Source organism: Cryptotermes secundus, unplaced genomic scaffold, assembly GCF_002891405.2.
Source record: "Cryptotermes secundus unplaced genomic scaffold, Csec_1.0 scaffold184, whole genome shotgun sequence".
Classification (NCBI taxonomy): Eukaryota; Metazoa; Arthropoda; class Insecta; order Blattodea; family Kalotermitidae; genus Cryptotermes; species Cryptotermes secundus.
Genome location: NW_019725839.1, coordinates 541,575 through 567,396, shown reverse-complemented (window position 1 = coordinate 567,396; position 25,822 = coordinate 541,575). Strand labels below are relative to the sequence as shown.

Here is a 25,822-nt window from a genome sequence, read left to right as displayed (position 1 = left end):
AATGGGTCGAAGTATGAAGCACAACTCTGAGGGAAGAATCACTTGGAAGGCCAAGATGTAGATGGGCGAATTGTGTTAACATGTATCGTAGAAGAATGGGGTGTGGACTGGATTCAGTTGGCTGAGGATGCGGTTCAGCGGTGGGTAGATTAGCATAACTAGATTAGCATAAAATATAACGTGGAGTTAGTACCTTAGTTTGTTTGTTTGTTAGCTGTGTCTGTGTTGAAACTAGAAAATCGTCTCAGAGGAGTGTTGCCTGCACAGATATGTTAGTGGACAGAACTTGGTCACGTTGGCAGCACTGCGATATGTATCGCTGAACGCCATATCGATCGCTCGCAGTAGTTTCCGATATTCGATGTATCTTCAGGTAATAGCATTACGCAACAATGGGGCCCCTTGACAATAACGGGTATTACAGGTAGCAGGATTAAGGCGAGGTTAAAGGTCGCGGGTCGGACTGGCAGGTCCCTGCCGTACCGTTCCGCGATGGCGTGAGTGTAGTTGCTTATGTCTTCAGCTCCAGCTGAATAGCTATGAATGTTGGAATGATCAGTCAGTAATGAAGTGGAAAGGGTATGGAAGGAGACGGTCGCGGTCTAATTTGAGGTACTGTCCTTGTATTTTCTGAGAGGAGCTGAGACAACCGCAAAGTAACTCAGGGTAACCGGTCTCCTGGTCGAGATTCGAACTGCTAACCTCCCGACTAGCTAGAGGTGAGAACTATACGGTGACGTCCGGTAAAGGGATAATATTAAAACTGGTCATACAGAGACAGGACAGACCACATAGCTCAGTCAATTTAGTTACTGCGTTATGGACTGAACGACAGAGAATCAGGGTTCGAGTGCCTGCAGCGGCAGGGACGTTCCTTTTCTCAGTTTATAACGGCCCTGGGGCCCGGACAATGTCCTATACAGTGAGTATCAGGGACTGTTCCCCATGGGGTGAACCAGCCGGGGCGTGAAGCTGACAACTCATCTGCATCTACTAATGAGATTAAGAATACATGGAGCTGTACTTCCATTCCCACATGCGTCCTCATGGCGTGCTAAGCTAAGCTGAGGGACATGTTTACCTTTGCCTTTCTCTTCGGGCTATGCCACTGAGTGGCCTGAGGCCATGGGAACCGGCGTTGCGGAAGAAGCTGAGGGTGGAAGGAGTACGTGGTGTGTTCTTATTGAGGTACCAGACTACACGACATCATAACTCAGAAGCCACAACCCCATATCTCACATACAACTCTACAAGCCACTGCTGTATGTTGTTATCACTCTCAGTAACAAGTGCGAATCCCTGCCCCCAGCTTCGAACCAACGCCTCTCCAATTAGCAGTGAGGTTTCCTCACTGTAATTAGATGCTATCTCAGGCAGAACCACTCGAAAGCGAGTGTTCACACAACTAATTACGAGTAGCAGGCTTCTTCATAAGCTTATAGTGGCTCAGCTTGTCGGGAAGTACTCTGCCTCTTAAGGAACCTCAATTGTTCTTAGCGTGTTCACAAGGGCCCTGCAAGTCCACAGCCCTGTGTGACGTTTCGTTAGGTGCCGCTTTCTATGGTGGAGGACCATCTGTTCTTGGCTGTCCTCGACTGCTTACTAGGACCACTCGCTCAGGGGGGGCGCCCGCACTGCCTCTCACAGTCGAATCGAAATACGTATCCAGCGAGAGGTGACATGTGACAAGGCCGGCGCGTGGCTGAAAGGTCAGGGAAACAGTAGAGGCTAGCGACACGGGACACAGCGCCCTCTGCCCTCAGACTTAGTTTCGCGCCTTCTTTGCTTCCATCTTCAGGGCTCAACACAGTGCAATATCATAACCCAAACAGCCACAATGCTTACTGTCTAGGAAACCTCACCCCTGTTTTGCGAATAGATTTGTATCTGCAATAAATTAATACCACGGCCAACAAAATATTCAGAATAGAAAATACTGAATTTCAAAAATATATGTACACCTACTCCATTAGCCGCTTAAAAGACAGTGGTAATTATGTGTATTACCTAGTACTTTAAATTTCATACCTCTACATGTTGCCAGCACAGCGCTTTAATCTTTAATAAATAGCGTTTCCTCCCTAAACAAGGTTAACTTGTTGGCATTTGTAATTGAGACGCGGTGTGTGAGGACTTCATGATTCCGAGTGTTACAGTAAGCTGAAAGTTCCCTTCATTTACACATTCAAAGCCTCCGTAGGACTATATATAGGTCCCTCGACATGCCTGCATACACCTAGGTTACTGGAAAATGTGCGATCGAGATCACGTGATAAGTGAAGTGTTTCCTGGGGATTTCCCCGCCCGCTCTAGGAACCAAATCGACTTCTTGCAGGCAGTCACATCGCGCAGTTTCCCACAGCGCTTAGTCAGGTTGCCAGCACTGCATCGACAACTCGATTAAAAGTCTGTATCCGTCAGAGCTAAAATGCCTTAACTCCAACTTGAGGCTTCAGTTCCTGCCAGTTCAGGAAGCAAGGAACAAGTTCTGGCTTGAACTGCGGAAGTTCCTCATGCGGCCGGAAATGAACCATTTCTCTTCATAACATCCACTCTCACGGATTCGTACTTGTCAGTTTCGTGACGTCACCATCAAATTAATTTATGCAGCGGGGTCTTCTCGAGAGGCTACCCGTCTCTCGCCTGCTTAGAAACTCGCTGTACGTGTATTTTGTGGAATCTCAAGGTTCGTTTCCGTGTTCACAGCAGCCGCCACGGGACTGAGCCCAAGCCGTGATAAGTGCAGATTTATTTACTTAGCTCGGTAGTTAGCTGCTTACTTGTCTAGCGAGCTGGTTAGTTAGTTTGTTAGTTGCGTGATTAATCACCTGGTCATGTAGATCTTAAGTTACTTGGTTACNGCTGCATACTGAACCACCCAATCACTGATCAGCCGTAAAAGTAAAGAGTTAAATAAGAAACTAACTAACTAACTAATCAGCTAGAAGCAAAATACTTAAACAGGTAACCAAGTATGAAGAAAGTCGTCTTCTGGGATCCGGCGCCATGTATTCTTTGTTTCAGCCGACGTTTCGGAGGAACGTATCGCCTTCATCTTCAGGGCAGGTGAATTGTGTCGCAACGCAATTCACCTGCCCTGAAGATGAAGGCGATACGTTCCTCCGAAACGTCGGCTGAAACAAAGAATACATGGCGCCGGATCCCAGAAGACGACTTTCTTCATACTTGGTTACCTGTTTAAGTATTTTGCTTCTAGCTGATTAGTTAGTTAGTTAGTTTCTTATTTAACTCTTTACTTTTACGGCTGATCAGTGATTGGGTGGTTCAGTATGCAGCCCCTGCGTCCCCTGCTGCCCGCTTAGCCTTGCTCCCTCCAGTTTCTCGCGACAAATCAAATCATCCTTCAGTTTCTTCGATCTTGGGGCGTCTGGGAATTACCTCCCGGGAGCAAACCGCCGGTTTGAGACAGGCAGTGACGAATGCGCTTATTTAATAATGATTAGGTTATATAGCGTTAAATAGCAATGTGTGTGAGAAGAACACAAGATGAAGTGACCGTGGCCTATCTTAATGAAATATGCCAGAATTGTCCATGAGGGACTCAAGCAAACTGCTGAGTACCTCAGTCAGGTTTCTCGCATTCCCGGCCAGTACTCGAAAAGGGACTTCCTGAACAGAAAGGCAGTCATGCTTTTATTCTCCGTTTGAAGCATTAAAAGGTAAAATTGTCCCTGTGTTTAATTAATTAAGCACTACGCCATGAAGGCGTATGGCAGAATGGACGTGCAGCTCCACTATACCTCTCCTCGGCACTAGATGGAGGTGAGTGGTCAGCTTCACGCCCCTACCGCTTTGCCCCAGTACCCATTGAAGGGAGACAGGGTGGGCCCCAGAGCCGGTCTTGAACTTGCCGGTAATCGAAACTCGGCCATCGAGCCCGTCGCATTATATTCATATAAATATTAGTTCAAAATTGCTTCCGATCTCACAGAAAACACGCTCCATTGCCATTACAAAGACCAGCTGCTTACTGCTGTTCAGTGTGAGAATCATGTTGAAGCTGCGGGCAGATGGCAGGCCTAAGCAGGTTCAGTGACTGTTTCCTCCCGCCATCGCGCGACAGTTGCAAGCCCGACACTGTACCAACATAGCGGCAGCAATCTGGAGGGGTCGGGTAGCTCATGCAGTACCGGAGAGCCCGAGTTCGATTCCTGACGACAGCTGTTGTTTCTCTCGTCTCCACAGCGTCCAGATCGACTCTGGTCCGACCCAGCCTTCCCTCTAATGTGTACCGGGGCTGTTTACCCGGGGGAGGATAAAGTTACCGGAGCGTGAAGCTGGCCATTCATTTTCATCTGGTACCGAGTTTAAAAATGCGGGAGTCATACCTCCATACGAGGGCCTATAGTAGGCTGTAGTACCAATATTTACTTTATAATCAAGTGGGTTGGCTTAGCGATAAGGGTGTAGACTCGTCTTGGGGGGTGCTTGGTTCGAATATCGGTCGCGACACAGCTATAATGACTGAGGCTTATCATAGTTCTCCTAAGTCTCTCCAGGAAAATTTCTGTACTAGGCTAGGGTCGCTTCCTTCCAGAACCTTTCAAGTTGATCTGTCATCGTAACATTCCACACTGTACAGTTTATGTGCTGGAGCCTTGTAAATGCTCACTCGCTTGTGGCGTTGGAACGAAAGGTTTCCGTCAGACATGTCTCCTCTGCTGTCTGCACACAGCAGCTTGGACAGCGCGTGCACCGATACTGCTGCCAGAACCAGCGGGGTTATGCAGTTGTTGCATGGAATTCTGGGCGCGCGTTCCACGGAACTTGCAACTGCATTTATAGGCCTGCTTACTGCCGTCCACGGGCCCTAACTGATGTGGGCCTCAAAGTAAATTGAAGCCACGAAACTGACAGTTGTTAACCAGGCTTGCAACTAACACGAGCTGAATCTGAAAGGTTGCGCTCGTACACTAATACACTAATACAAATATTGTGCTTCTGGGCATCAGGCACCCTTCTGCTTGTATTGAAAACACAGACAGGGACTGAGTCCAACTGAGTTACATTCCCCCTGAAGACGGAGACAGAAACACAGCATTTTTACTTAATCCGAAAGCTCAGTTAGATTCTTAACATGAACCTAGTTTCATGAAGCTGAGGTCTTCAAGAGAAGCTGACAGTCGCTCATATGGGCGCCGCCGCTTTGAGTAGCCACAAAATTTGCTTGCAGATTTACGTTTACGCCGTTAAGACTTTTCACCGAATGCCCTGGAATATTCAGGATAGTGGAATAATTTTTAAACGTACTTTTATTTCTGTTTTTAGTACCTGGCGTGTTTCCTTCATTACTTCCATCTTACATTTCCCCCCAAACATCTGGGGGGGGGGGGAGCGCCCATGATCGCTCAGCTTCTCGAGAAACTCCCAGACCCTAGGCACCCGCTGCCCGAGTTAGACTGACCTGCGGACCTGGGGCAGCAGAAGTTGGCTCGTGTGTCGGCACGCATCCACCAAGGTACGTCGCAGTTTCCGGATCTTCTCTCGCAACTCGGGAGAGTCCCTGGCTTGTCCCACGTGGATCAGCAAGTCCCTGAACAGGGCCACCTGACTGTTGATCTCCACAATTAACTGTAACAGGTACATTGAGCTCAGCACAAGAACAGCCATGTCGCGAAGCAAGGGAGAGTCCCTGGCTTGTCCCACGTGGATCAGCAAGTCCCTGAACAGGGCCATCTGACTGTTGATCTCCACAACTGATTGTAACAGCCACCTGCAGCGCAGTGTGGCCAGTCCGGATTACGTTGAGCCCTAGACCTAACATTTGCTGCAATGTGTAGATAAATATATAACGACTCTAGTTGTTTCGATGTATCGATTCCTAGAGCCCATAGGCCGCTCAGAATGCTGTGTGGGTCCTTCACTCAAAGTCCGTGCTTTGATTCCAGCGAGTTAATTTAACCCACTTGCTTTGCTCCAAGGTTTATTGACTCACCGTGTGTGATGCGAACAGTCTGTATGTGAGCGCTCTGACGGCCTGTCACTGATACCGAGGTGCCTCATATATCACCGAACCCGGGCATTTAAAATGCAATGACTCTGCAATTTTCTTATTTTTTTTTTCCGTCTAAAATTCTGGAGAATTCGATTTCTGGCTATGCACTTGGCTGCAGGCAGATCGAGGAAGATTTTTAAGATAGAAAATTACTGAATAAACATAAATGACTCATCTTATTAACAATAACGGATCCCAAGGTAAATAAAAAGTAAAGTAAAGCTACCCCTGTAACAGACCGTGGAGGCCCATAGGGATGTGAGACGTCGAGGCTCCCACATTTTCTAGACAAACAGCTCACAGATGGCGGTGAGGTTGTCAGGCTTACGCGCCGGCCGCCTTTTTCTTCAGGAAGATTCCTGGTACTCATTTCTGTTAGAGGCTGAGTCAACCCCAGGGCTATAATGCAGTTGTAAGAATTAGGTCAATTGAAAAATGCAGTAACGTAAACAGGAATCGAACCCGCAACCTTACGACCCCAAGGTAAATAATCATCCTTGACTCTTTATGATACAGTGGTAACTATATGTACCACTCCCTTTAACATCAAGAAACACTGTATTTTGCCCACACAATATGGGTTTCCTCTGATCCTCACAATAAACAGATATGAATAGCATTAACGATTGGTTTTTGTAGCGCAGACAGTGTGTTTTCTGTGAGGAAGTAACTGAATAGTATCCATATGAATTCCAGATGCAGTTCCAGTACAGGAATCAAACCCAGGACTGTCCTCACAATCACATCAACTTGCACTACTCTAGGCTACGGATTAATAGCCCCCCGCACACTGGTCAAGCAGCTGGAGCCCGAAGCTGATGTCTAGAATAAGGATGCGTGGAGCTCTACCTACACTCCCCACTCAGTCTTCAGTGCAAGCTTTTTGCCAGACACTGTGACACTGGGCCCCACATGCAGCGCGACTGTGCAGACGTTGCGTGTGGGGGCGTCCAGGCTGGCATGTTGCTTCCGGGCTCTCAGAGCAGTTGATTCCGTCCTTGCGGTTTTGCACCGTGTTGATATGGGTAGTGTTGCGGACGTTTCGGAGGTACCTTCTGCCTCCATCACTCACTACTACACTGAAGATGCAGGCAGAATGGAACCCTCGAAGGTGAGAATTGCCCGGACGTAGGGGGTTCTGCCGTTTGTTTCCTTTCCGACGCCTGAAGGCTACGCCTCAGCCCCAGTGCCGTCCATTGGCTGTTTGTCTCTCAGTTCTGCTTTTGAAACTCTAAAGCTGGCTTCATCACGATTTATAGCCGCGTCCGAGCTGTCTACGGCAAAACACGTTAAATCGCGGGATCTAATTCATTTTTATGTGGTCATTAAAACTGGCCATGGGGTCGCAAGGTATGAAGCATATTGGCCTGGCTGGCGGAACTGGCCAGTTCCATAAAACAGAATATCTTGATTAGCGGAATGGTTATCGCCCGACATGGAGTCCAGTGGACCTTTTTCCGTGCCAGTAAAGGAGCCGGAGCGTGAAACTGGCACAGCTGCAGGCGCGACCCTCTATATATCGCGGTACGAGGCCGTCCTCATTTTTAAACTTTTCAATGCAGAACCGAAATAGCCGCCCATGGACTGCCCACGCGTAAAGAGGCGACACGGGAAATTGAAAGGGCCATAACAGCTTTATGGAAGGGCCATGGCCCGCTGTGGATACCCATGGATCGACTGTCCGTCCACAGACGAGGTTACGAATGCGTGGAGTAAACCTCCACATCCTTTGAACAAGTTCATGGCTTGGTATAACGTTCCTTTGCGTTTATTTGAAGAGTATAGGCGAGACAAGTGGGGAAATGTGCGCGCGCATGACGTAACAATATTAATGTGTTCCCGCGTTTCCGTTTAATTGTCTCTAAAACCGCAAGATTTACGGAGAAAGTGCGCTGGACATAAACTGAATGTGTTCTGTTAGGAACAGTTTTCGCTCCGACAGACATTTATCCGGTTACGTTCGCGCGCAGGTCTCCATGTGAAGCGTCCCGTATTGTTGCCTGATTTTAGCCTAAATTGCAATGTTTCAACAAATTGTAATGAAAATCCTCAATATAAAATTTCAGTAAAAAGCTTTTAGCGCGTATCGAGCTGCTACATGCGGACGGAGGCTTGACGAGGCTGGTAAGCTTACTTTTCTGTGATTTTTTGTTGAGAAATTTGAAATGGCGAAAGCGAGGCTTCTCGTTAGTGCAAGCTCCACGCGTTGCGCCTGTTATACAAACAAAACAGAGCAAACAATAGCCTTATTACAGTCATATAGCATCCTCCTAGCGACGCTCGGTCGGCACGACAGGTCACTGCCTGACCCCGGAATGTGTGAGACCCAAGGAACACATCCAGACATAACGGGGTTCAGCGGACCTAGAAACCCTTAAAGAATGAAAATTTTGGTTAGAGAACTTTTAAGAATGCGACAATGTGTTATTTTTAGGAGCAACTGAACATTAACAGTACAGCGGTAACTATATGTACCACCTACTTTAACACACAAAAACCCTGCATTCTGCCCACGCAGTGTATCTGTGTGTTCCTTATGGTTCTCACAGCAAACAGCGGCTGTTTCCCCAAACAGCAGTAACCGGTTGGGCTCTGTAGCGGAGACGTAGTGTTTACTGTGAGGTACGGACTGAACACAGTAAAACTCTGCATTCTGCCCACACAGTGTGTCTGTGTGTTCCGTATGGTTCTCACAGTAAACAGCGGCTGTTTCCCTAAACAGCACTGAGACAAATAGACTTGAAAGGATTCTGACGCTGGTGCATGCTGTACACAATTATTAGGCTTATTTTTGACTCTATCCATCGTCTGGTATACATAAGACAAAAGAAACAACAACGTTTCGGAGACTAGATCTGTCTCCGTCCTGAGGCAGATGGGGCAGAATAGACCTACTCAGTTGGGCCCGTTAGAAAGAGCTAGTCTCAATCACTGGACCTGTATGGATCATTGTCTTATATATACCAGACGATGGATAGAGTCCAAAATAAACCTAATAGTTCTGTAAAGCATTAACCGGTTTGGTTTTGTAGTTTTACTGCACAACTGTAACCGACAAGAAATCACGAAACTCGGCAATAGGTCCGAAATGAACACCCTGGACTACAGATTAAGTCGTTACCGCTGCATTAACCTTCTTTGGTTTTAAGTCTGAGTTGATCTGAACTTGGCTCAAACAGAGGACTTTTGTGTTTGAAGCATGGGAATGTAAACAATGGGAACTTGTTAACAATGGAGAAAACTGCACGGGGTCGGACCAAGGGAAGTTGTCTTCAAAACCCAACAAACATTATTTGACGCCGCCCCCCCCCCAATTATTCACTGACTTTCGTCAGTTAAGACGTGCTTTGTTACATTCTTGCTCTACTTCAACGTAATGAGCGGTTGTTCGCCCTTTCCTCCAGACGGCTCTGCCAGTGGAACCACTCGACAGGAAGCATCTATACGGGATATGCACCTTTGTTTCCGGACCTCACAGAGAACACGGCCTTGCGCAGCCGCAGTAAAACCCTGGGAGGCCCCGACCCTCGGGACAAGATAAGCCACGACGGCTGGGGACGTCGCTTGAGTTTCGAACCGACGTGTCGACGTATCGCGTTTTGATACTGATGACAACATATGGAGGTGAGTCGTCAGCTTAAAGCTGCGACCGCTTTATCGCCTGGAAAATATTCCCGTGATACTGAACGAAGTAAACTTTAATGAAAATCTGGTAATCGTGGACAGAATTTTACTGTAAAACGTCTGTCAGAGTATCGAACTAGGCACCCCTCATATGCGATGGAATCCATATTTCGGGTCATTTCATGAGGCCGCCCTGAGGTGGCGCACCTGGTGGCGCGAGCTGGAAGTGCTCCACACGATTATGGGATGAAATATGAACAAAGTTTCGAGGATATAAATACGAGACTTGTGCAGTGCTCGGCCCACGGTAAAGCGGCGCGTTCACTTGCAGCCCTGAGCCCTCTAGCAGCGTGACGTGCTGGCGGAGGGGCTGGGTTCGTGGCCTGGAGGATGACCAGAGAATTGTTGGGAGTTTGGAAAAGATCGTTCGTGTCCTAACCCAGGTACTAACCTGGTATTTGACTGGAGGGACTGGGGAAAACTACGAATAGCCTCCGTCAGGATGGTCGGAATCCCGGCCGAGATTCGAACCGAGCACTCTTCCGGTTTGGCGAAAGATGAGCCCAGAATATTGCTGCGTATAGACTCGTTGCTACGCAACAGAGCGGCATCCGCTGCTAGGGAAGTACTCAGTAAGCAGGTCCCCGCAGCCCGCCGCAAGACATTACCTACACGCATCCATGCCTCTATTGGAATTCGAACCCACGACCCCAGTGTTTGAGCGGGCGAAGACTGTTCATGCCTTAGAGCGCACGACCACCGCGATCGGCCCCCACTTTTAGCTACACGGAGGAGAGCACCGCTTAAGAAGCTGACAGTCGCTCAGCTACTCAAAAAAACCCCATCTTTCATGCAACCGGGTTGTTCTTTGAGGTTCACAAAAGAGATTCCGTCTGGCCGACGTCGGGATGCGCAGCGTCGGCTGGCAGGTTGACTGGCCAAGTGGGACGCATTTGGCAGGAAGCGGTCGTGACACAGTCTCGAGTCAATTTCCCGGGAGAGGCTGAGGAAATCCACGGAGAGCCTCAGTAAAGAAAGCCAGTGTTACTGGTGAGATTCAAACCGAGTACCTCATGAATACTAGTCTAGCTCCTTACAGCTACATGAAACCGTATTTGTTGGTTGTTAAATGACGCTGTCGCTGGCTCCAGCTACATGGCGTCCAACTGTAGGACTATAAGTGAGTAATGAATGGGAGAGGACAAGGAAGGAGCGGTCATCACTGAATTCGAGGTACATTTGACTGCAGTGACTAGTAAATCCACGAGGTTCGGTGTCCGGTCCCCGGTTTGAACACGGGACCTGCCACATAAGGACGCAAAATGCAGTAATGATTGAATATTACTGATCTCGGAGACGTGACGACGTACAGTTTGGTAGATAGGTACCACTGTTTCGGAGGAACCTGCTGCCTCTTTCTTCACCGTAGGAAGATGAAGTTAGGAACTCATGTAGAAGCATGTTACTCTCCGACAAGTGCTGTAGTAGAAACTGTCGGAAGGCGAAATTGATTCGAGTTGTTGGAGCATGCGCAGTGCGGTTCTCCTGCAGATGACACACATGTCACATGTTAAGGAAACCGGCTGCGCTCACAACTGTGCAGTGCGTCAGCCCACGGCGGGCTCAGCGTCGCGCGTTCTCCTCTTGTGAAACGCGCCCAACTGTTTCTCTGAATGTGTTACACTTGTGAAGATGGAGGTGAGGTCTAACTGACTCCTTGAGAAGCTAACATTTGCTCAGCCTCTCAAAAATGCCCAACATTTTATGGCACCCGAAAGCTCACCAACCTCCAACATCGGTCCGTACCCTGTGCCAGATGAAGCCTGTCCATCTTCCCTTCCTGGTCCTTGAACGTCCATTTTAATATTATGTTCCCCTCTACGCGTAGGTCTTCATAATGGTCTCTTTCCTTCAGGTTGCCATACCAAAGCTTTGTATACAATTCTCTCTCATGAGTGCTGCTACTTTGGCCGTTCTAATGGTATTGGGCGGTAAAATGAAACTACAAGGATCCTGTTGGTGCTGTGGGCTGTAACAACGTCGCTCTTCGGAACTAATTCTGGGAATGTCTGGAAATATTGCATTTGTAGCTGACGGCACTAACTAACTAACTAATTACATGTAGATAAGCCCCTCTTGAGAGGCCGCCAGTTGTGCAGCTACTCAAGAATCTCCCAACATTTTATGGCATCCTAAGGTTCATTAGTGTTCACAAGAGCCCTCCTCTGGTTCATAACCTAAGCCAGATCAATACAATCCATACCACCCCATTCTAACACTCTTAGATTAATTTTAATATTAACTGCCAACCTAGTCTGTGTCTTCCCAGTGGTCTCTTTCCTTCTGGCTTTCCCACCAATATCCTATATGCATTCCTATTCTCCCAATTCGAGCTACCTGCCCTGCCCATCTCATCCACCTTAACTTGATCATTCTAATTATACTTGGAGAAGAGTACAAGTTATGAAGCTCCTCATTATGAAGTTTTCTCCAACCTCCAAATATCCTCCTTAGCATCCTGTTCTCAAACACCCTCAGTCTGTGTTCCTCCCTTAATGTCAGAGACCAAGTTTCACACCCATACAGAGCCACAGGCAAAAATATTGCGTTGTATATTCAAATTTTTACGTTTCTATACAGCAGAGGAGAAGACAAACGGTTCTGAGCTGAATGGAACGGATCCTGCAAGTTGCAGTATTAAAGCAATTTCGTTTCAACTGTCAGAGTAAAGAAGCTGTTAACGGGCTTGACGGACACACAGGCCTGTGCCGAGATGTGCGCATCTCCCAACGGAGGCCACTGTCCTTGTGACTAATGACGTCAGGCAATGCACACGCCATTATTTTCTTGCTGAGTTCTTTTGAAATGAACAGAAGGCGTGTCCGGAAACAGCCTACTCACATCTGAGACGTGAGGTATCGTAGCATGTAGACACACTGCTAAGTAATGACTTTGAAAAGAACGGCCGTTGCTAGGTAATGGCCGCATGTATCAATGGAGTAATTGAGAAGCGATGTTCCCTACGCGGTACATGTGACAGCTACGTGATGCAACAGGAGAAGAACTGTAGGAAGCGATGTTTTCTATGCGGTCCGTGCCGAGGTGTTATAAACTGGACAAGTATATAGCTTAGTTAGCTATGGGACAGTCGCCGGCCAGTAAGGACGTGAACACGGAAGATGAGGAAGCTACGACGTTGGAAGCCGTTACCAGGCGACAACCGGTGAAGAAACAGCAGAGTGAGAAGGCTTAGTGCGTGCTGTAGTGAATTGTGGAGTGTAGGGTGAATTAGCGAGAGCGCTATAGTTACTTGTAGTCACACTCTGTAAGTGGTCAATAAATCCGATTAGAAACCCAAACCCCGTCTATAGTCACTCATACACGTGACAGTATATTGCCACTGTGTTACATACACAGACATATGGAGGGCCCAGTTGGGTTGTCGCGTTGATGCTAGAACAGAGTTCTCGACAAGATTTGGCAGAAGTGGCTTCTGCGTGCGCCTTTTGAGAAGGAATTCAACTTCTCGGATGCTCATAAGCCGAGCCACGCTTCGCGACACGCAGTAACTGCGCGTTACTTGACTGCTCACAGAGTAGGCACGGCTCGCTCGTTCGTGACCTACTACGCAAATTGCGATCATGAAATGCTTTAACGCTAGACATCTCGTTGCTTTGGTAACTTGTAATTAAGGTTTCCGAACTGTCAGGGCGCCGTTACAGAAGACTTTTGCATATAGAGAGGGGGGGGTGTTACAAAAGTGTTTATTATGCGATTTTCTCCCCCTTTGGGTTACTTCACCCTCTCTCAGGTCTGAATGTTTCCTTCAGCACACTGCTCTCAAGACCATCGGTTTCAGTTTCGGATAAATTGCTGCTGGCCTTCGCCAGCACAGCCATTCTTGGTTCCGGGTGCCGGGTGACTCGTGACCATAATTTTCTGTCTCACGACTCCGACTGAGTGTATATATATATATGTTCTTAATCTGATGTGGACCCAAGAGGGAAGACGCGACAGGAGGCTTTGGAAATTTGCATACTGAGGAGCATAACTGTAAAAGTAAAGCTGTCCCTGTAACAGGCCGTGGAGGCCCATAGGGTTGTGAGACGTCGAGGCTCCCACATTCTAGACAGTTGGCTCACAGATGGCGGTGAGGTTGTCAGCCCTACGCGCCGGCCGCCCTTTACCCCCAGGAAGATTCCTGGTACTCATTTCTGTTAGAGGCTGAGTCGACCCCAGGTCCATAGGGCAGCTGGAATTGAAAAATCCAATGACTTCATCGGGAATCGAACTCGCGAGCTCATCGGAACGGTTAAATCAAAGTTAATTTGATAGAAGAGTCATGTAGCACTTATTGGAATGACTAGAAGGGATCTGAAGTTTCATTCGGAAGACCTGAAAGAGAGAGAACAGTTGGAAGACACAGGAATAGATGACAGGAGTCTCAGCTTTAGACTGGATGGACGAAATTCCTCTGCCAGAACTTGGCTTAACTTTATTTATGGAAGATTAATGTGTCCTGAAACCTGATAAGTGCCTCTAAGTTTATATTTTAAAGTTTAGTTTTCATTTGCGTAATGCGTTACCAGTCAAATACAGTCAGTTTACTGGAGTCCATTAAGCAAACGAGACACCAGAACTCAAGAAGTTGGGAAATGCACGCGAAGCCTAACGGTTCTGTCACGTCCGCTGTCATTGGCTCTGGACAAACAACACCCTGCAGCAAGAAGTGGAAGTGCTCTCGAGCCGAGACGTGGCGCCGTTTGGGCCTAAACCGCGGGTTTCGTGTCTCTTTGCAGAAACGTGCGTAGGCAAAGCTCAGATAAAGGTGAAGTTGTCCCTGTGCTTAGTTATGTAAGCAACTTTATATGAAGACGACGGGGGGAGAGGAGGTATAACTCCATCATTCTTGACTTCGGCAGTAAATGCAAATGAGTTGTCAGCCTCACGCCCCTGCCGCTTTCTCCCCGGGAAAGAGCCCCTGGTACCCATTGGATGTGAGTCCAGATGGGCCCCAGGCGCGCCCTGCAATTTGTGGAGAAGAGGAAATCTCTTGTTCCTGTCGGGTATCGAACCCCGTATGTAGGTTTACATATAAAGTGCCCGTTACTCTCCAATGTTAACTAGAACAGAACGTGTTCTCAGGGCGCAATGGAGCCTCAGTGTGTGACGTTTCGTGAAACAGCAATACGTAGGTTTATCTCTATCGACGGACGGACACGCTAGGAGCGCATCGCTGCCGACCAGACGTGACATGGCGTTGTCCTGCTGTAGTACGCCTGCAAGCTTCTGTTTAGACTAACCGTAACACAGCAGAGTCAGAGAAGTTGCCGCATAAGCAAGGCGTTGTATAAAGCCCAAGAACCGATTCTTGTGTGACTGCTCTGAGACTTGCTTGCTGAGTGTGAGGAGCCAGGGACTAGCTAGGACACTGTCAGTAGCTTGAGTGGTAGGGTTGTAGTGTGAAGTCTTTTCTACATCATTCGTGTATGCATACTACATGTTTCGACCAATATTGGTCTCTAAAATTGCTGATGAGGCAGCTGTGTATGCGCCCATGTGTCCTCTTATTGCGTCGTGTGGAACTGTTGTTTCAGAGACGCCTGAAGATGACCAGTGTTGTTCGAAACGTGACGTGTGCATACATCAGTGATTTAAAAAATATTTTAAATTTTAAATCTTGTAGAGTTTTTAAAAATCCAGTTGCACGGAAGTTTGCTAATAACTAAAACGGAATAAATAATATACGATGAATTAGAAGGGATATGAAAGGAAGCGGTTGTTGCCTAATCTAGATATTATCCTTCCATTTACCTGGAAAGACTGAGTAACACCAAGATTAACCTCAATCAGGATACTTTGTGTCCGGGCTAAAATTCGAACCAAGCCCCTTCCCAACACAGATCTACAACGTTACCGCTTCGCCAACCCGCTCGATGTACGTTTAATTTGCTGAGATTTCTGCCGTGCCGTGTTCTGTAACTCAAGCTGAAGGAGCACGCCTGGGCGACTGGACCGCGTCTCGAGCCTATCGGCCGCGGCCAAGTGAAGCCGCAGGAGGAGCAAGTAATGAGGAAACGTGACCGCAGCCATGTCGCACCTTCGGGCCCAGGCGGTTGCTTGTCCCTTTGATGAGCCCGTTGCCAGTTCTTACTGTTCCTCAAACTACGTAACTAACTCCATGGAGCTGAGCCCTTCTTCTGAAGCCTTCAGTCACTCAGCTGCTCAAGAATTTCCCAATATTATATGGAAACCGAAAGTGCATTACCGTGTTCACAAAAGCCCTCAATTTTTCCCTGTTCTAAACTAGATGTCTGCATCTGGTTCTCTAAGATACAAGTCATTACTATAATTCTATCTACGACTGTGTCTTCCTAGTGGTCTCTTTCTACCTGGATTTCTCACCCAAATTTGAAGCAATCGGTAACATTCAATATTAGCTTCCCTTTAGGGTGTCTGGGCTGAGTTTCCTTGGTCTGACTTGGAACGGGGAACTGTGAGCTGGCCTGTGAACTTCTCCTGCCCGCCCAGTATACGTGTATGCACGTCGCTATCACGGAACGGCCCTGCTGTGCACCTCCGCCCGGGAACGCGGCCTGCAACTCGAGGAAGGGAGGCGCTGTCCTGGGACCGACGCGTGGGCCCTTCAGGACCTTCAGTCAAGCAGCTCGTGTTCGGCTCCTGCCGCCTTTCCGAGAGACGCCCTCTAACCTTTCGAACAACGGTCTAGATCTGAAGACTATGAAGGAGTGGAGCCATACCTTCATTCCCCCATACGTCTTCAGGCCGTCGTGCTTAATAAGACATAGGAACAACGTTGCCCTTGTCTCTACTGTGAAGTGGTTACACTGTGTGAGCAGAATGTAAAGTCTTTTCCTGTTACAGCAGGTGGTACATATAGTTACCACTGTGGTATAAATGGTTGCGAAGCGCAAAACTAGCAAGCCAAAATAATTTTGAGATGACTCTTTTCGAAACGTATCGAAAGACGGGGACAGCAGACGGATCTGGGGTGTCCAAAACGCACAGGCGTGCCAATGCGCGCTACTGTATGCTGATGTTGGCATACCTGTGACGCGGACCACGTGTTGCTGCCCTCAAGCGGATACACGCGCGCCCCTTGGGACCACTTTGTGTGGCGAGATGAGCCATGAATTATTTTGACGTCAGACGCTTCGTCCTGATAGACCCAGCTCCGAGGTCTGGGGTTCGAGTACTCACTACCTGCTTCGGGAACGCATGCTTAGGACGTATGGGTGTCGTAGAGGACGGTCACAACTTCGAGTTTCGCGAAGTTCGCATGACCGCGTCAATTAAGCCTTGTTGGATGTGCCGCTGTGAGTCCGGTAGGACCCTCTCGGGGGTAGTGCCAGTCACTCCTGCTGGCTGTCTCTGGACTTCTGCCCTGGCTTGGATACGAACCACGTGTTCCACGCGTTGGCTTATCCTCCTGCCCTGAAGACGGAAGCAGCAGGTTCCTCCGATTCGTTTGTATCCACTTACCAAACTGCACGGCGTCACATCTCAAATATCACCGTAGCCGTTAGTGTGTTCGTTGACGCAAGTCGAATGAGGCATTGGGGCCTACTTCAAGGTACGCGGGTCGAGGGACGAGGGGTACCGAGCAGAGGCTCAGTGCCTCGAGTAACAGTCCACGGTTCGGTACCAAGATATGCCAACAGAAGTGCAAGCACAGGCTAAGGTGAGCAAGCGTACAGGCCACATTTTTAGGGTTGGCCGATGTCAAGAGAACGCAGTTCAGACTGGCCTGTGGGACCGAGCCACGGCGTCACACTTCACGTTATCCGCGCCGTAATGAGGATGACGTCACACAGAGCTCCCACTGCACCCGAATACTTTCACGCGCAGCCCACAGGCTATAAGCGATTCTTATGACGTATTTAACTGTTCAGACCACGGTGGTAGCTATGAGCACCACCTGCTTTAACACACTAAAACTCTGCATTCTGCCCACACAGTGTATCTGTGTGTTCCGTACGGTTCTCACAGCAAACAGCGACTGTTTCCCTAAACAGCGTTAACCGGTTGGGCTCTGTAGCGGTGACGCAATGTTTCCTGTGAGGTACGGGCTGAACTGTTATGTATGTATATTTATGTGCACTTTCCGAAGACAGAAAACTTAGTTGCATGTCTCCCAGAGCTGTGAGACAAAAATATGTTCACGAGTCCTGCGGGACTCGCAACCAAGAAAGGTTGTGCTGAGAGGCCAGCGGAAAATTACTGCTTTGCTCTGCCCCAAATATATTGCCAGTTTGTCGCAGTGGGGGGCTTCAGAAGTGTGATGAGACGAAGCTATGGCGGCAGGGGCGCACAAGCCGGACAGGACAGGAAGGGCCAGGCGAAGCAGGACACCCTGGTGTTGGCGTCGGCGTCGGATTGGCCACTCGTCACGGAAAGTTGACGCACTTCGGACTGGAGCACAGTACTAGAGCAAAGGGAAGTGAGAACGGCAACTGAGCACAGGTGAAGCAGCCATTTGCGGTCGGACGGGAAGGTCCGCGCAGGAATTGCGTCGCCAAGCAACAGTGTGTCATGCAACAAAACAAATGTGCTCGAGGCGACGGAGCAAGAAGGGCATAAAGTGGCTTACCGCTCACGTATCTTAGGACATCAGCTGAACACTCAGACTAATGTACACAGTTCAGCATCTGAATATGTTCCGTGCTCCCACTTCTCCCATGACTTCCCCTTTTCGCCTACGCTTCCACTCTTCCGTACAGGCTTGAAAGAAAGGGACTATGAGGCACAAGTTACGGTGACTTGGGCAGGGCACACGCATGGTTTGTTGCCTACAAATTAGGGGCGCCACTCATTGTTATCTTGGTACTGTGTGCTACCGGAAGGGGAAGCGGTAACATGACTTAGCAGTACCGGAAGTGCGTCAGTCAGAGAGCGTTCTCGCGAGCAGGACCGCCTGCCCAGAGCTGGCTCCGTAACAAGCAACGCGCTGCTGAGTAGCTCATTCGGGATTCGAACAATGGACAAGCATATTGGTGCAGTCCTGTATTCGGGAGATCACAGGTTCGAATCTGTATGAAGTTAGCGTCTGTCATGACTGGGGCATTTCATGGTTTTCCTTGGTCCTCCCACGTCTCCCTCAATCCACAGCGTATCCTGTGGGTAAGGATCTAAACAAGGAATTAACCTGAATGTCTTGGCCGCGCCATAGCTGGCTTCCCACCCGGGCGTCCCAGGTTCGATCCCGGGGTCTGGTAAAGTGGGATTTGTGGTAGACAAAGTGGCGCTGGGACAGGTTTCCTCCGAGTACTACGGTTCCCCTACCAATCTTCATTCCACCAATTCCTCCACAATCACCCTCACCTATCATCTGGGGCTGGTACAATAGGCCAGAAGCGGCCGCAGTACAAGGGACTTAGTCCCACCCCACTAGCAATAAAGGAACTAAATGTCTTCCGTTTTAATAACACTTTTCAAACTTGATAGGTTCTGCATCGCCAAATGGTGCCATTGATTTCTGGAATGTTCAAGCAGAAATTTGAAAGAGACTGCCACAGGGGCGTGAGGCAGAGAAGGGGAAAAAAAAAACTTCAATCAAAATGCCGCGTCTCTGAAGGCAGTTCCAAGACTGAACCTTGCGAACAAACAGGGCACTGCTAAGCTGATAAGGAATCGACAAAGTCCCGGGCGTTGAACGGGTACTTCTGCTTGTCTGCTGATGAATCAATGTGCTGAAACCCGGCAGGATCTCCTGTTGCGAGCCCCGTACATATGAACACAGATGTTACCTAGCAGAGCAAAACAAATTACCTCCGGGCTTAGTTAATTAAGCACGAGTCATTAAGAAGTGTAGGGGGATGGAGGTATAGCTCCACCAACCAGGTCTTGAGAGAAGGTTCTGGTGCCCTCACGGGTAACAAGGAAGTCACATCGAAATCTGTAGATCAGAGTCCTTATTGAGAAGCTAGTAGTCACTCAGCTGTTCAAGATATTCTCCGTTTTTATGGAACCCAAATATTCATTGCCGTGTTCACAAGAGACCCCACTGGACACTATCCTGAGCCAGATGAATCCGTGTGAGATTTGAGGTTCTCACGGCTGTCACTCCCAGAAGACAGCAACACAGTTTCTAGATGAAACCATCACGAAACCACACCACCCCGTTTGCGTAAGATCGGAGAGGCACTGTGAACATGCCTCCAGAGTGTGCTCGTCCGGCGGGCCTGCCTTGTCAGCTGCCACTCGAGTAAGCAGCAACCAAACAACTTACTCAAGTCGCGCTGCCTTCTGCGTCATTATCTGGAAGCCTGTGAGACGCAGGCAGAAGTACACGGGACTTAAAGATGTGCTTAGTTTCTCTCTACAAATTCTGTGCGAAACAGTTTCGTTACGTTCGAGGTCTGCCTTCATATCAAGTGTCCGCTACTCTCAGCCGATTTTAATCAGAACAGGATAATGCCGAGTAAGAGATTAAAAAGGAAAAGGTAAAGCTATTCCTGTAACAGGCCGTTTAGGCTCATAGAGTTGTGAGACGTCGAGGCTCCAGCGTTTTCAAGATAAACGGCTCACAGATGTCGGTGAGGTCAGCCTTATGCGCCGGCCGATCTTTAGGCCCCCCTCTCCCCCGAAGATTCCTGGTACTCGTTTCTGTCAGAGGCTGAGTCGACCCCAGGGCCATAGTCTCCGCTACAGAGCCCAACCGGTTAATGCTGTTTAGGGAAACAGTCGCTGTTTGCTGTGAAAACCACACGAAACACACAGACACACTGTGGGCAGAATGCAAAGTTTTAGTATGTTCAGTCCGTACCTCACAGGAAACATTACGTCACCACTACAGAGCCCAACCGGTTACTGCTGTTTGCTGTGAGAATTATCTTGTACACACAGATACACTCTGTGGGCAGAATGTAGGGTTTTGGTATGTTATAGCGGGTGGTAAATACAGTGACCACTGGGCTTTACAGCGATGATTAAGTACAGGGACAGTGTGCCCGCCTGCTTACACCTTTTGGAAGGCAATCCTTTCGCAACTTGGGAAGACGATATGCGCGGCTTGCTTCCCTCGCCTGACCACCCTGGGTCACTGCCGCCCCACAGTTTCTGTGCTCCTCCTCACATAAACACGTCAGGAGCCTTCGGTGCCACACAGCTGGGCCGCCGGTTGCCATAGTAACGAAATTTCGAGCCTTAACGCGTCGAATGAAAGTAAGTTATGTGGGTCATGAACGAGCAAGCAGCCTTCTGCTTATGTGTGTCGTGTCTATTCTGTGAGTATTGGTAGTATTTTGATCTTGATTCTCACGGGTGGTTAGCGAGTACACTAAGAAAATGATTACATGGATCCTTCCTCCTGGGAGTGGTACAGTGTAACATTGCAACATTAATGTAGGCATCCCGACCGTACTCAGTGGATGTTTGCCTTATTCCCAAACTTCCCTGAAACGTACCCGTGCAAGAAGGACGAACGGGCACTGCCTGGGAACCTTCAAACTATGCGAAACGTCTAGTCTTACTATCCCCTTCCACTTTCTCTTGTTTAGAGGGGAATGTCTCCTGACGTGTCACAAGAAGCAGCATCCAGCTGTGGCCGAGGGCTTCCGCGGGTGTGCTCAGCTCACAGGCAAATGTCGCGACCACGGCCGCTTCCTCCCGAGTCTTCTCCAACTCATCCGACGCTCTGCATGGCGACGGCGACCACGCCAGCACAGATGTCGGGACTCCGGACGGGAAGCCACCGGAATTGCGACTGGACGCCGTCAAGAACGAACTGTTTCTAGAATATCCGAACTGAACAACTTGGAGAGCTATGCACCGTCAGCTGCAGTCATGCGAGGACACTGAGACACTGCACCTGCGCATCACACGGATACCAACTGAATCATGACTTCCAGTGCTGCCACTGCATAACAAAACACGGTGCCCTGAGCCTGTAGGGTGTAGTGTTGTAGTGTTGGTACCTCGGCACTAGCTGGAGGCGAGCGGTCAGCTTCACGCTCAGGCTGCTTTACCCCTCCACGGTACCTATTGCACAGGTCCAGGAACCGGTCTCATCATAATGGGGGGAGAGGAACTCTTTGCCCTGCCAGCAATACGACCCGCAGCTCGGTCTCTCGAAAACAACCCCTAGCGATGCTCTGTTGCCCCCTAAATTAAATGCCTAATTTTAAGTTAATTTGTTCTCAATAAATTTAGTGAGCAGGCTGTGAACCTGTTAGTGGCAGGCGCTAATTTCGTGCCACTTCTAACGAATTACCGAGAGGTTTCTGTAAACAGTCGCCATTACGAAATCTACGGCCCTTGAGTCAGCCTTTCCATGTGCGGTGGGCTGGTTCCACACAGCTGTCAGTATCTGCAGCGGGTGCGTGTTGGCTGGTAGGCCGACTGATGAATTGGAAAGGATTTGGAAGGAAACGGCCATGACCTGATGAAGGCACTATCCCGGAACTTGCCTGGAGGGACTGAGAAAAATAACGGGAAACATCAGCCAGAACAATTGATGTTTTTGCTAAGATTCGAAGCGAGCCCCTCTTGAATATAATTATAGAGCGTAAGCGCTATCAAACTGTACGGTAACAACTGGTTAAAAATTCACTTTTGACCTCTGAGAACACATCAAATATCTTTTTTTTTTTTAATCTCGTTAGCAAAACAGCAGAAGCCTCATCTCCGTCACATAGGAAAATGCGTTTCTTTCCCTGCGGAAGAAAAAAGGGAAACCTAAAATACATTCACTGTAACAAAATAGAAAAGGCAATGCTTGAATAGTGATCATAAAAGGAGATGGTACATATTTTTACCACTTTCGTAGCAAACTCACTGACGCCAAATTCATGATGCTTTCAAATTGAACAGCAAGACAAGAAAGTATAATTGTTATATTCAGAACTGACAAATTCAGAAGTTTAGATAAAAAGACAGACTGAAACATGCTCAATTCGGAACCCATCGCACTTAACACTGAATGTAAAGAAATGAGGAACGAACCGCGTGCGTCTTGGCGAAGTTGGGGTCCTCGTGGTGATGATGGCCATGCCCCCGTTGGTGGCTGCTGGTGGCCATGTCACGGCATAATCTCCTGTTTGTTGTGATTCGCGCGAAGGTCGCGGGGCGGCTCTGCAGTCGCTAGGTATTGGCGCTCTGGTGACTGAAGGACCACTGACGGGTCGCGCGACAGGCGTGAGCCTACGGTGCAGCCGGCGCACGCGCACAGAAATCGATTGTCCGTCGATGGAGAGATGTCATCCCCAATCTTGAATTTTCTCTATTCACAAACAAATGTCCCCCCGTTGTGTATGTCGTTTGTCATTTGTTGAATAGAGGCCCGAATTGCAGGGCGAAAATATAATTATGTGCTACAAAAGTGATTCGAAAGGAGGGGATATGTAGGTCCCGGATTTGCGCCGTTCAGGTGACGTGTCACCGCGTGAAGCGCTGTTTGAGTACCACAAATCACGCACCGTTACGTGCTGACATGAAAGCTCTATAAACATTCTTAAAGTTATTTCGCGCGTGCTTTAACATTTAAAACAACATGAGTCGGTTGGTTTCTGCTGTGTACTGTGTGGCGGGCAGGTTCTGAATGTTTCTGTATTACACGAAACCCTCGCTAGTCCGGTTACAGTTAATTCGGATTGAAATATGAAAAATGGAGTATTCTATTCACAGGTGGGACTTAGTAGCAAGAGGACTTTCAGACTGTGTTGAGGGCGGCTGGAGAGACTGAAGCCACGCAAGGAAATATCCAAGATTGGCTTAAGCTGGATGAAGGAGGCCCTGGATTGTACTTGTAACAGGAAGAAACTGCTGCAGCGATATTCTTTTGTTTGTTTCCATCAGCACTGCCTCCAGTATTACAGTTTCCTAAGGTAAAGGCTCCTGTGGGTTTATCCGCGCGAGTGAATCGGCAACGGCTTGGAACTGGCCACTCATCTCCGTCTGATGCTGGAGCTGTACGTCAGCTCCCCCCATACGTCTTCATGACGTGGTGATCAGTTACATAACTGAACCCCACCTCCTGTGTCTGGGCCACGTGTCTGTCTGCTCACAGACACCAGGCAATAGTAGGGTACGCTCACAGGAGTACCTGTTCTTCCCCCGGGCTGTGGTTGCTCTCCTTACCATATCACAGCATGTAATTGCTAAAAGTTTAAAGAATGAATGACATTCGAATTAAGAAACTAAAGTTGCAAAGGGTTTGAATCTATACCGCAGCACTTGCATATCCGTGGCTACGGTACATATTGGTAAAGAGTACATTTTTGGGTGTTACTTCTTTTAGCGGACTTACTTGGCGCCGGTAAAGAATGCCTATGCCATGCACGTATCGGTCCATATTGCAGGGGACCAGAAGCAATTGGAAGGTGCGACTTAGCCTGTCAAGTTGATGCATGGATGCAGAGGTCCCTTGATTGTAATGAAGGCTGTTTGGGGAGGCGCACGAAGCAGTGGCCTGTCTGCTCCCCCAAATTACTTTTAAGCTAACCATTTGCTTTCTTTGCACTCGACATTTCGGACTTCACTTCTCAGCTGTTAGAGCTGACGGTTCTGGGGGTTCGAGAGTGGAAGTTATGAGTTACCATGGAAACTTCGGAACGGAAAATATAATATGTAAATAAAACGCAGCACGCAAAGTGCATCTCGGTGCGTCCATTGTCCCGTTCATTATACATGTCGCTAATGGCTGCTGTTTCCGGTTGAGGTGTAACTAACTGAACAATAGGGGCCGCGCCATAGCTCAAGCGGTTAGTCGCTGGCTTCCCACCGCGGCGGCCCGGATTCCTGGTCAAGTGGGATTTGTGGTGGACAAAGTAGCGCTGGGGCAGGTTTTCTCCGGGTACTTCGGTTTCCCCTGCCAATCTTCGTTCCACCAATTGCTCCACAATCACCCTCACCTACCATCTGGGGCTGGTACAACAGGCCAGAAGTGGCCGCAGTACAAGGGACTTACTCCCACCCCACTAGCAATAAAAAATAACTTAACAATAATGTCTCGCGTAATGGAGCCCAGAATTTGATATCTAAATTTCTAAAATTAAATTTCTGAGTTTCATTGCGGGTGAGGACTCACGTTACTAAATTCTGGGCTGGGAAACATTCTTGGCACCCGGACACGGTCAAATATCAGAAGATATCAAGACCAAATCGATACTCTGTCCTAAACAGAACTTCGGGTAAATTAATAAGCTTAAATGAACGTTCAGTAACGAAAGATCTGTTGTGGTTGGCAGTACTGTAAGAAATTTGCGGAACCGAACAGCTGTTTCAAATGGCACAATTTGCGGCCTCAGCAGTGTGACAATGAGTGTGCTCACGTCAGCACACCACCTCCGTAGCGCTTTCTATTGTCAGAGAACAGCGGTTGTGGAGACTCTGTTGCATATGCTTACTGCAGTTACTCGCAGGGACTGTAATGCTTGTTACGCCTGCCAGACGGCAATTCGGCCCTACATAATAAAGTAACTATACAGTGAACCTGGAGTAAAACACGGTGAAGAGAATAATTATTTAATTCTGTAGAAGTGCTACAAACAGTGGTACCACCAATACACGGAAAGGAACGCTAAGCCCAAACAGTCCCCACGGCCGTTAAAGCTGAGCGATGCTAGAGCCCTCTATTTCCGTCCAATGAAACGAAAGTCTCAGAAGACAGAGCGGGTCGTTCAAGTTCCTTTCTTGCACTGCAGCAACGCTTTATGCAGCGAGAATACAAATGGTAATGCAGAATTCCGTGAAAAGACTAATGTGGAAATGACGTAAGAAATTCAGGAAGAGACGCACAGTGCTCTGAATGAAGACCATGCAAACGAACTTTGCCTTGACGCGCCTATAGCTCAGTCGGTATGGTGACAAGGCCACGAGCTGGACAACCGGACTCGATTCCCGGCAGAAGCAAGGCATTCGCTTTGTTCTCAAAATGTCCATACTGGCTCTGAAGCAAATCCTGGGGTAAAGAGACCGGAAGCGTGAAGCTGATCATTCATCACCATCTAGTGAAGAGGCTAAGAACTCGTAGTGTATACCTCCACTCCCCCATACGTCTTAATGGCACGGTACTTAATTAAGCACATTTACCTTAACGGGTGAGAATGTTGTACGTACACATTTACCCCATGAATCATCACCACGGAAGAACTGAGAACATCCCTTAATTAAAGGAGCTTACGAGGGAGAGTCAGTAAATGGGTTACAAATGGATATAAGACG

General features: G+C 48.4%; 1 protein-coding gene across 5 annotated transcripts in view; it reads right to left on the bottom strand.

Annotated features, from left to right (window-relative positions):
• The window catches only part of LOC111863573, a 61,697-nt gene that overhangs the window by 17,214 nt on the left and 18,661 nt on the right, over positions 1–25,822 (bottom strand). For 4 of the 5 annotated variants that reach the window (XM_033751108.1, XM_023850009.2, XM_023850007.2 and 1 more), the window contains exon 3: positions 5,426–5,592. In XM_033751108.1, the coding sequence (XP_033606999.1) occupies positions 5,426–5,592 (167 nt within the window). Of the gene's footprint in view, positions 1–5,425; positions 5,593–22,603; positions 22,787–25,822 lie in introns of those variants that run through there. The other variant, XM_023850010.2, reaches the window with a different exon arrangement.